Raw genomic sequence first — 12,057 nt, forward strand, 5'->3', positions numbered from 1 at the left:
TTATAGGACAAAAAAAAAAGTGTTTAATATGTCTTGTAATCATGAATATGAGCTGTTGCCCTCAAGTTCCTATCCGGACAATACTTTTGTAAGTCTTAAGTTGTGTTTTTCATTTGGCTGCCTTATTTTAAGTACTGTTCATCTATTATATATCAGTAAAAACAAAGACAGTCTTGGACAAAATTATTGACATCCTTTGCAATTGTATGTTTTACTTGGCAATTTTGTTAATGATATGATGTCTCTGTGAAATAAAGCTTACTATCTGCACATTTTTTATTCTAATTTTCAACTTTGGATACCTATAACCAAAAACTATTGTGACCAAGAAATATCTTGGACGGAAATATTGCCACAGTAGACGTTAGTTAAAGCTGCTATTTCCTACTGTTCGTAATACAGTATTGCTCAATGCTTTTTAACAGGTTCTCATTCTACTTTGAGATCTTCATGGTTACAGACTTGTTTTTTTTTCAAGTACAAGTTTGCCCATTATCTGGTTTAGTTGCTGAAACCCATTGTGGAGACCTAGTATCTGTATTTTCGGATTAAATCAGGATAAAACAAAATTTGCTTTGAGTTACCACATCTATAAAAGACAATTTTGTGTTTATGCCGCTATTAAGATGTTTCAAGAGTCTAGCGAGTTGATAATGTCTTGAGTATATATGAAAAAGAAATGGTGGTGGCTATTTTATGGATTACACAGAAATCTTTTATTCACAAACAAGGAATTAATAAAGGAATATTAATTTAACCATGACTGTTCACCATGGTCTTTGGTTTTTAGGGCAGGTATCAACTGAAATCTTTTGTGTCAAAATCCAATTGCTTGGTTTCCGTTTTGAGCTATGGTCAGCTATTATAATGATCATAACAAAATACAATATGGCCTTGTTAGATCGAAATGTGAATGGCAGGTAATGATTACTTTTATTTCATAATGTAAAATCATAGGCTTATTTGGAAAACGAATGTATGTGTGGAACCATGATATTTGATCAGCTTATGATGTTATGAGTGGTATGTCGTCAGAGTGGACTGTGTAGGAAATTGTAATTTATCTGTCTGAAAGAAATAATGTTCTATTTTTGTTTGGGGTGTAAGGGTACCTTCCAGAATGACCAACATAAATTTTGTGGACATTGTTAAATAATTTGTATACACAACTGCCTAATAAATAGCTTAATTACACACCTATATGCACTTAATCAGTTATTTTTGTTTATTTAGTTATTTATTTTTACCTACTGCGCAGCTATTGAATAAAAACCTAGCTAAAATCAGCATGTCCGCCCATCCTGAGCCTATCTCACGTGAGGCGAAAGTTGAAACCACTAAACCGCTGTACCACCTGAGCCCTCAAGTATAGTAATTAAAGTGATAGTAAATGTAAAATAGTCGAAGAGCCTTTCCCCGCGGCAACTCACAGTCTTGTAGAGGCGACCCTCTCATTGCCCGGGGAGAACTTCACCATGGTGGTGGTCAACCAGGGACTTGTGAGTATCCCCACACCCGCCCGGCGCTTGTCACCTTGGCCAGCTCCGGAAAAGTAAAGAGTCCAGCCCCTCTCCAGGAATTTGATACCACGCATGCTATGTCTGGAGGTCAGCCCAACTGTATCTCGGTGGTACCGCTCCACCTCCCGCACCAGCTCAGGCACCTTCCCTGCCAGAGAGGTGACATTTGATGTCCCGATGACAAGTCTGCGATGCCGGAAGTCGGCATGCCCTGGTCCCCGCCTTTGCCTGCTGCCCGGCCTGCATTGCACCCTACCCCAATGCTCATCCCCGTGGGTGTGCTCTAATTATCGGGGCATCACACTCCTCAGCCTCCCTGGGAAAGTCTACTCGAGGGTGCTGGAAAGGAGACTCTGACTGATTGTCGAACATCGGATCCAAGAGGAATAATGCGGGTTCCGTTCAGGCCGTGGAACAACGGACCAACTCTACCCTTGCAGAACTGCTGAGGGGGGCATTGGAATTTGACCAGCCAATCTGGGTATGTGTTTTGTGGACTTGGAGAAGGCTTACGACCGTGTACTCCGGGGCACTCTGTGGGGGGTACTGCGGGAGTATGGGGTACCGGGGCAGTTGCTACAAGCCACCTGGTCCTTGTATAACCATAACCGCATTCTTGGCACAAAATCAAACATGTTTTCGGTGGGTGTCGAACTCTGCCAAGGTTGTCCCTTGTCTCCGATCCTATTTGTGATATTCATGGATAGGATCTCAAGGTGCAGCCAAGGTGAGGCGTGTGTCCGTTTTGGGAACATCAGAATTGCATCTCTGCTCTTCGCAGATGATGTGGTTTTGTTGGCTTCATCAGAACACAACCTCCAGCATGCACTGGGGCGGTTTGCAGCTGAGTATGAAATGGCTGGGATGAGAGTCCATCCATCCATCCATTAGCTTAACCGCTTATCCTGCTCTCAGGGTCGCGGGGATGCTGGAGCCTATTCCAGTAGTCATTGGGCAGCAGGCGGGGAGACACCCTGGACAGGCCGAGTCAGCATCTCCAAGTCTGACGCCATAGTTCTCTACCGGAAAATGGTGGATTGCTCCCTCCGGGTTGGGGATGAGTTGTTGCCTCAAGTGAAGGAGTTCAAGTATCTCGGGGTCTTTTTCATGAGTGAGGGTAGGATGGAGCGGGAGACTGACAGGCAGATTGGTGCAGCATAAACAGTAATGCGGACGTTGTACTGGACCGTTGTGAAGAGGGAGCTGAGCCGCAAGGCAAAGCTTTCAATTTACCAGTCAATCTTCGTTCCAACCCTCAGCTATGGTCATAAGCTTTGGGTAGTGACTGAAAGGGTGAGATCCCCGATACAAGCGGCTGAAATGAGTTTCCTCTGTAGGGTGTCTGGGCTCAGCCTCAGAGATAGGGTGAGGAGCTCGGACATCCGGAAGGAGCTCGGAGTAGAGCCGCTGCTCCTTCGCGTCGAAAGGAGCCAGTTGAGGTGGTTCGAGCATCTAATTAGGATGCCTCCTGGGCGCCTTCCTTTGGAAGTTTTCCGGGCACGTCCAACTGGGTGGAGACCCCGGGGTAGACCCAGAACTCGCTGGAGGGACTACATGTCCAATCTGGCCTGGGAACGCCTTGGGATCCCCCAGGAGGAGCTGGAGGGCATTGCTGGGGAGAGGGACATCTGCCCTACTTAGCTTGGTGCCACCGAGACCCGACCCCGGAGAAGCGGCTGATGATGAGATGAGATGACATGAATACATCCGGGTTCTTCCACCTACGGATAGCAAAATTGTAAAATACACTACAGTGCACATAATGATACCAAACAGCACAGCGACTACTTTTCTCCATTTATGTATGCTGAACGACTGATTACAAAATTGGAGACATGTTTGATGCTAATTAAAGAAACTAATTAGTTTGAAATATCACTGTAATCTAAATACCTGTTAATTTTTCTAAGGGGTACCAACAAATATGTCCGGGCCATTTTAGAACATCTTGGTAGAATCAGCAATAATTCCTCTCTTTTCACTGCTTCTTTGCTTTATTATATGACATATCAAAGGCATACAAGTATACAGGACCAAATAGCTTTTCATTTCTTCCCTTTTCAGAGGGAATGACGCATTATTTCAATGAGCTGTAAGAGCGCCAACAAATTTGAGCATGTCTGTTCAAACAATGCGAGCGCAGCTCGTAGCGAGTTGCCGTAGTACGGCGCCATCTTCCCTGCAGATGAAAAGCATTTATTTTATTCAACACGTTTGCAGAACTTTACTATGTGCTAATTTAAGAGGATGCACGAGCCACATGCGTTTTTCCAGGTACAAACCCCCTGTGTTCAGTATGCCACAGTTAATAATCTAAAAATATTGAAATAAAAATGACCTGCATGTTGCCATTTTCCCATTTCCTTATGTGAAATAAAAAAAATGTATTGAGGTACGTATTTATTATAATGTGCATATTCTTTTGGAGATACAAATTTGGCATGGCAATTATGTGCACCTTTAAAACGTGTGCTTAAGTTGTGCCAAATTTCCTTGTGTTTTCTCGGTACTTGTGAATAGAGAAAACCATCTGTTTTTGGTGCTCTCTGCTAGTTATAGCTGTGGCATTCTGTTATGGCGGCACTTGTCATGAACAGAGATGAAGATGATGGCCCAACGGTAAAATTGCTTCGGTGACCTGATAGGCTTCTATGTTTACCTGAGAGTATGACATAGGTCAGTGGTTCTCAACCTTTTTGGGGTCCTGGACCCCCTGCGTATTTTTGATCTACCCTGAGGACCCCTCCACCTGATCTTGGGGGAGGGGGGTTGCAATTTGATAGAAACAGTAGAAACTGCATTTTAAATTGCATTATAGCATTTATTCACTCTTTGGGGCAAAAATAAGAGCTTTCATTTGTAACTTAGATATAGTTAACGAAACAGAATTCTTATGCAGTAACTTTCAGATATATGTAACAACAGAATTTTTATGCAGTAACTTTTAACAATGCAAACGGGAGCGAGATCTCTTATTAAAATACAATAAATTACACTTGTGAAACAGATGTAATTAGAGAAAAAAAGTCCTGTTACCCTTTATAGTTTAGGTAGATAAAGGTCTCAGTCACATTTGAGTAAAATAATCCTATTTCTATAAATGTCATAGGATCTTTTTTTTAAAGATATTTTATTTTCACGGACCCCTTGCAATTACACCACGGACCACTAGGGGTCCGCGGACCCCCGGTTGAGAAACACTGATAGGTCAACCCTAATGGGAGCGCAAGCTTCTTCTTTTTTTCCAACAATAAAAATATAAACCGCAGGCTTATCTTTTCCCCCCTTTTATTTTTTGGAAGTGCAATTCTTTTGCTTAGGTTTTAAAGTAGCGTCATGAAACGCAACTTCTTCAGAAAATTAATATGAAGTAAATATCCGTTCGTGTTCATGTCAATGGTAAAGTCATGCGGTTGTCGGCGCTGTTGTCAGATATTGAAATAACGCGTTCCTTTAACGGACGTTGTCAATATACTCATGACTTCCGGGTCAGAGGTCAGAGGCTGCACCAAAACATAGCTACTGGTATTTGCAACGCAGGTATCGGCCGTTGGTAGCGCATATACGTATGTATACGCAGTGGTCCTAATATCATATGGTGTATATTTTCGAATATTAACCGGAAAGAGATTCGTCAGCATCGATTGCAGTTTTCGCTCATCGACTCGAAATGACCATAAACGACTCTTCCGAGCAACCCAGCGTTAACGTAGTTGCCAAAAACGGTTAAACTTTAATTACCTTACTTTGTGCTCTTGAAGAGGATATACTTGTCAAGCAGTCGCAAATAATTATTGTGTAACAGACTTAGCCATACATTTTACCTCACTCCTCTCAGTTGATTTGCTGCTTATAATAGCACGGCAGATTTGTGTACGAGCTTTGTAGGTCTCATCCCTGTTCACCGTCCGATAACAATGTTGTGTATATTTATATGTATGTATGTATGTATGTATGTATGTATGTATGTATGTATGTATGTATGTATGTATGTATGTATATGTTGTCAGTGCTCAATTACAATTCTCTTTCCCACACAGGATGGCCTCATTTGGTTGGAAGAGGAAAGTCGGTGAGAAGGTCTCAAAATCAACAATACAGCAGTTTGAGGCTGAAGCAGAAGGTGCCGATGATAGGGCTTACAAGGACGATGAGGTGGACTGGCTCCATGCAATCAAAAGACGTCGGGAGGTGTTGCTGGGAGATTGTGCACATAAGAGCAAGAGACTCAAGGATGAGGGTGCATTGCTGGCTGAACAAGGCAGGTAAGGGAGGAATCACAGTTTGATCGGATGAAAATATGTGCATGTGAATCTGATTTTCACAGTGCAGCACTGTAACCCTATTCTGACATCCTGACCACACACACAAGATGTAAACACAATGCTTACACGGAGGCAAGCGTTTGAATCTTTTTATTAATACCTGATAACATATAGGTAGAATGTATTTTTTTCGAGGTTGGTTTTTATTTAGAGTGGCACTATTTTTCTGGCGGTAAATGTGGATGCAGTTAAATTTCACAATGGGCTCTCTCTGACATGACCACAGTGAAAACAGGTAAGTGAATGATTTCCCATTAGATCAGGCGAGGGCAATCTTATCCAGACAGGGCTAGTGTGGGTGCAGGTCTTTGTTCCAACCAAGCAGTTACACACCTGATCCCACTAATCAACCAGCAGAGTCTTTGCTGAGGAACTTGATTAGAAGACACAAGTGTGTAACTGCTTGGTTGGAACAAAGACCTGCACCCACACCGGCCCTTTCTGGATAAGATTGCCCATCCCTGCATTAGACCCTTGATCTGAATGAAGAAAAACATCCACTCTCATACTGTGTGTGATAGAATCTTTGTTTATAATTGTCATAATTGTATTTAAAAGGATGGTGGCACAGTGGTGCAGTGGGGCGGCATGTTGGCGCAGTGGTTGGCGCGGTCGTCTCACAGCAAGAAGGTCCTGGGTTCGATCTGCGGGGTAGTCCAACCTTGGGGGTCCAACCTTGGGGGTGTGTACTTGCCCTCGTTTATACCATCCAGCGCCCAGGCGACACAGTAACTAGCCAATTAGCATTATAGCTAGTCATGGTGAATGTAAAGAAACGGAAAGGTCGTGTCGTAATTGACTCTGACTCAGAGGACAGTGCTAGCGATGATAACTTAGACCAGGAACTTTTGTCTTTGGCAAAGAGGAAGAGGGTAGACTTTGGTGAGCAGGAAGAGCCAGTTAGTAAACCTGCTGCCTCCACAGACTCTGAAACATCTGACAGTGATGATAAGTGGACTGTTGGGGGCACCGAAGGCAAAAAGAAGGTTAAACAAGGGAAGGGGTCCGACAAAAGAATACACAAAAAAGAGGGTCACCAAAGCAGCGGCTTCTGGTAGCTCTGATGGAGACAGTTCAGCTGAGAGCTCTGCTCCAGAGGAAGGCGAGGTGTCAGACTCGGAGAGCAACAGCTCCTCTTCCAGCTCAGACTCGGATTCCTCCTCTGAAGACGATGTGTTCCGGGACGGCTATGATGACGACCTGATGGGGGATGAGGAGGATCGAGCTCAGCTGGAGCAGATGACAGAGAAGGAGGAGGAACAAGAGCTGTTCAACAGGATTGAGAAGAGAGAGGTGCTGACGAGACGGTTTTTACTTAATTGTAGGCTACTGACGTTGAATGTCTGTGGAACCGTTTTTACTCCTGACGTGTCCGTGTCGTGTCTCTTCTTATACAAAATACTGGAGTTAAGATATAATTTCACTATTAACAAGTATACAATCAAATCAAAGTCTTAAAATCTATTTGTTTCAAGTCTTTTTGCTTTCACGGACACATTCATGCTAAAAACCGTGTGTTGCTCCATTGTCTCTCCAGCATGAACTGAACGCGTGCACTCCTCACGTCCTGTGGCAGCTCCTAAGTTTGTCAAAATAAAAGTTCTCATGGGACAACGTCCGTACACCATAACAAACTGGCATTTATACTAACCAGAAATATTACCAAATATGGCTCTTACACTAGGTGTGAATGTGTGTGTGTGTGTGTGTGTGTGTGTGTGGGGGGGGGGGGGGGCCCGTGATGGCCTGGCGGCCTGTCCAGGGTGTCTCCCCACCTGCTGCCCAATGACTGGTGGGATAGGCTCGAGCATCCCCAGGATCCTGAGAGCAGGATAAACGGTTTGGATAATGGATGGATGGATGTATTTAAAAAGATACTATGTGATGGTATGATATGATGTGTTGCTATATGTGTAGTGTTTGCTGTGAAAATAGAGCTGAAACCTGTCAGATGTGAAAGACATATTTCACCTGTAACACGTCAGTGTATTTCTGTCATTAGGTTGGCTAATAACCGAAGTCTGTGTACATTGAGGCAAATGGCATGCCACTGCAAACTGAGCAATAGGCATTGTAATCAATCACTTTAAACAAGTGAATGGCTTTATTTTCAACTTTTATCATGAGTAAATGATGGAACGTTCCCCAAGAAATTGATGAAGGCAGAATTCACAAATATATTAGACTGCAAAGAATCTTGGTTTTCATCGTATATACTGCTCTAGATGCCATAGTGCTTTTACACCAAGGTATTATTATTATGAATGGGCGTTTGTCCAAACGTTAATATTTGAATATTCTAACAAAATACTGAAATGTAATCAAATATTTATTTTGCAGTTAATGACTGAATGAGTAAAAATTATTAACAGTTAAAAGGTTAATGAGTAACAATTATTGAGGATTGGCATGGGAAAAGGTGTATTTCCTTACCTTTGAATGAAACTTAAAAATCCCTGTAGATATCCAGTAATTGAGCTAAGCTAGGTTAAATTCAGTTTACCTTTAAACACATAGGCATTAAAAAGGTATCCACGAGTTTGTCTGACTCTGTGTAAGTAACATGCAAAGTAAAAACCCGGGACATCGGATCATCCCTTTAAAGATACAGTTCCATACGTCACCACGAGACTCTTATCAATAAATTATCGTTCAACTCCTGAAAATTAATCAAGTAGACAGTCAGGAGGAGCATATGCAACTAATTTCAATTTTTGTTCGGTTTTGTCTTCCTTGCTTTCAATGATTTTATGATATATACGACATAACACATTTAATTCGTTATGTAATTGAGTTTGCCATTGGGTTTGAAAGGCCTATGAACTGTCAGGATTTGTCCAGCAGGTGGTGCCGTTGTAAAGAATGCAAAGCTCGGTGCTAATATTGTGCCCTTTGGTGGTAATAAAGAGGAATATTCTGAAAAAGGTAACGAGGTTGGGAAGACTCATATTATTTAATGACATTTAACATTTATTAATGTAAAAGTCATTGGTAAATGATGGATGATATCGCAAGGTCGGCCTTTTGTGCCAGATACCTGTCACCCTTTCTGACATGTTTCTTCATAGTATATGGCATTTATTTCTCTTTAGATCAGATGTTGTGTGTCTCAGTTGACATAAAAGTAATGCAGTCTTCTCTGACTGCAATATGATATTATGCAACATTATAACAAAATAACACCTCTTAACATGTCTGTCAATCCTATAAATCAGATGGTGCTAATGGATTATAGATATAGCAACCCTGACATCTTTTCATTCTACACAGCCTGGATAGTGTACTCTTAGTGCTCAATAGTGCAAGACCTATTGAAGTGTCCTCCTATGGATGGTCTATGTATTGAAAAATGACTTTATGAACAACATGCATTTTAGATATAAAGACTTATACTAATCTTTTGTGTCCGCATTTGATCTGCCAGCATACCAGGATGCTAAACAGATTGAGTCTCACATATATGTCTATTTCTTCTATAGACAGAAATTGGAGAAATAACTTACTATAGAAGCTGTTATTTATTATTTCTCCCATGATGGTGAGCGCCTCCATAGCTGAATGGTTACTGTGCATACCACATGGCCACACAGTCGCAACTGTGGTCGGTTCCAATCAAGCTGGTGACCTTTGTTGCATGGCATACCTCTCTCTCTCTCTCTCTCTCTCTCTCTCTCTCTCTCTCTCTCTCTCTCTCTCTCTCTCTCTCTCTCTCTCTCTTTTTCCCCATTTCCTGTCTGCCTCCACTTTCACTTTCTAATAAAGTATAAAAATACAAAAAAAGAAAAAAGAAAAAAAAAGAAATTCTCCCATGATAATTGACCTTCAAATCACAATCATTTTTAAAGACCCTACATCGTTGGAAGTAATGCTGTTGACCAGGGTCGTCATCTTCTTTCAGCTTGTTCCCCGTTTCTCAGGGGTTGCCACAGCAGATTTTGTAGTTTCTATTGGTACCCTGTGAGGGTACAGCACTTACTGGGGCGGTCGTTGTTAACCCGGGCCTCGATCGATCTGGTAGTGAACCTCGACCGATCATTCTATGGTCCGCATAAGGATTTGGCAACAGTTTTATGTCGGATGCCTTTCCTGACACAACCACCAACATTATGGATGGGGGCACAGGTAAAGCACTGGTTGCCATCCCAATATTCATGGACTTGCGCCCATGCCTGTTGCATGTATGCTGGTGACCAGAGTAACTGGCCATAATTGTGTTTGTGAGATATAAGTGGATTGTACTACGGAAATGTTGTCTTTCTGGTTCAGAGCGGCTGTTGAGGGGTTTGAAAGGACAAGGATGTTAGACAGTGCCTCTTTGCACTCCCCTAACCACATTGACCTGTGATGTCAATCTGCTATTGCCGTTGCTGATATAATTGGAGATTCAGTTCAATTCAATTCGATTCAATTCAGTTCAGTTCAATTCAATTCAATGTATTGTCATTAAAAACAATGTGCAGGCACATGTTAAAATGAAATAAGGGCTGTGGCTTTGCCAAACAGTGCAAGACAGACATAGACAAACACAGCAAACACAGTATAAGATATACATAGATGAAGACCAAAAGCTAAAAATAAGTTAAAAAAGAGCAGGAGTACAAAATATGTAAAAATATCCACAAGATATTTAGTGGGTAGCCAGGTTCAGGTGGGCAACAGCTTGGGGAAAGAAGCTGGTAGTGCAGGCTCTGAGGCTCCTGTCGTGCCTCCCAGAGCGCAGGGGGGAGAACAGTCCATGGTTGGGGTGGGTGGGATCTCTGCTGATACTGAGACCCCTTCAAAGGCAGCGTTTGTGATAAATGTCTTTTACGGCTGGGAGCTGGGTACCGGTGATATGCTGGGCAGCCTTGATGACCCGCTGCAGAGCTTTCTGGTCTACTGATGTGCATTTGCTGTACCACATTGAGATGCAGCTGGTCAGGATGCTCTCTATGGTGCAGTGGTAGAAGTTGGTGAGAATTTTGGGGGGTAGATGGGCGTTTCGCAGCCTCCTCAGGAAATGCAGGCATTGTTGGGCCTTTTTCACAAGGGCTTGGGTGTTTGATGGAGATACGTGCCACTTCCACCCCATTGATGTGTATGGGGGAGTGTCTGCAGCTTCTAGACCTCCTGAAGTCCACAATCAGCTCCTTCGTGTTCTGCACATTGAGAACAAGATTGTTGGCCGTCTCGTCATTGCTAGTGACATGGCCAATGACTGTGGTGTCATCTGCAAACTTAACTATTACATTTGAAGGTTGAGTTGACAGGCAGTTGTCGGTAAAGAGGGAGAAAAGGAAGGGGCTCAGAACACAGCCTTGAGGGGCACCTGTGCTGAGGGTCAGGGTGGAGGAGGTGTGGTCACCTAACCTTTGGCAGGCAGTCGTGGGTAAAGAGGAAGAAAAGAAGGGGCTCAGAACACAGCCTTGAGGGGCACCTGTGCTGAGGGTCAGGGTGGAGGAGGTGTGGTCACCTAACCTAACAAACTGAGGTTTGTTGGTCAGGAAGTCCAGCATCCAGTTACAGAGGTAGGGGTTGAGGTCAAGGGAGAGGAGTTTGGTTGTTAGTTTGGCGGGGATGATAGTGTTGAAGGCAGAGCTATAATCTATAAACACCATTCGGATGTATGTGTTGTTAAGTTCAAGGTGGGTCAGAGCAAAGTGCAGGGCAGTGGCATTGGCATCCTCTGTAGACCTTTTGGGACGGTAGGCGAACTGATGTGGGTCGAATGTGGGGGGATAACGTTTTTGATGTGAGCCAGAACCAGTCTCTCAAAGCACTTCATGGCAATGGGGGTGAGTGCTATGGGTCGGTGGTCATTCAGACATGTGGGTGTTGATTTCTTGGGGACAGGAATGATAGAGGTGGTCTTAAAGTATGCCGGGACTATGGATTGGCACAGTGAGAGGTTAGATAAAGTTGTGAAGACCTCAGCCAGCTGGTTGGAGCATTCCTGGAGGACCTGACCAGGTATGCCGTCTGGTCCGACAGCCTTCCGTGTGTTCACTCTTTGCAGTGATTCCCTGACTTCTGCGATCGATAGAGTTAGCACCTGGATTTCTGTGTGGCTGGGGATTTTTGTGGCTGGGTCAGTATTGTTCTTGTTGAAGCGGGCGTAGAAATGATTTAGCTCGTCTGGCAGGGAGGCATCATGGACAGTGGGACTGCTATTGGAGCTTTTGTAGTTTGTGATGGACTGAATGCCTTGCCACATTCGCCGGGGATCGGAGTTA

The 12,057-nt window shown here is 43.3% G+C and overlaps 1 protein-coding gene across 2 annotated transcripts in view; it reads left to right on the plus strand.

Moving 5' to 3' along the window:
• Positions 1-5,012: 5,012 nt before the first annotated feature.
• The window catches only part of ttc33 (tetratricopeptide repeat domain 33), a 39,586-nt gene continuing 32,541 nt past the window's right edge, over positions 5,013-12,057 (plus strand). For both annotated transcript variants that reach the window (XM_056291001.1, XM_056291003.1), the window contains exons 1-2: positions 5,013-5,086; positions 5,561-5,785. In XM_056291001.1, coding sequence (XP_056146976.1) covers positions 5,562-5,785 — 224 coding nt within the window. In that variant the 5' untranslated portion in view covers positions 5,013-5,086; position 5,561. The remainder of the gene's footprint in view (positions 5,087-5,560; positions 5,786-12,057) is intronic.

This window comes from Lampris incognitus, chromosome 12, assembly GCF_029633865.1.
Source record: "Lampris incognitus isolate fLamInc1 chromosome 12, fLamInc1.hap2, whole genome shotgun sequence".
NCBI classification, from domain to species: Eukaryota; Metazoa; Chordata; class Actinopteri; order Lampriformes; family Lampridae; genus Lampris; species Lampris incognitus.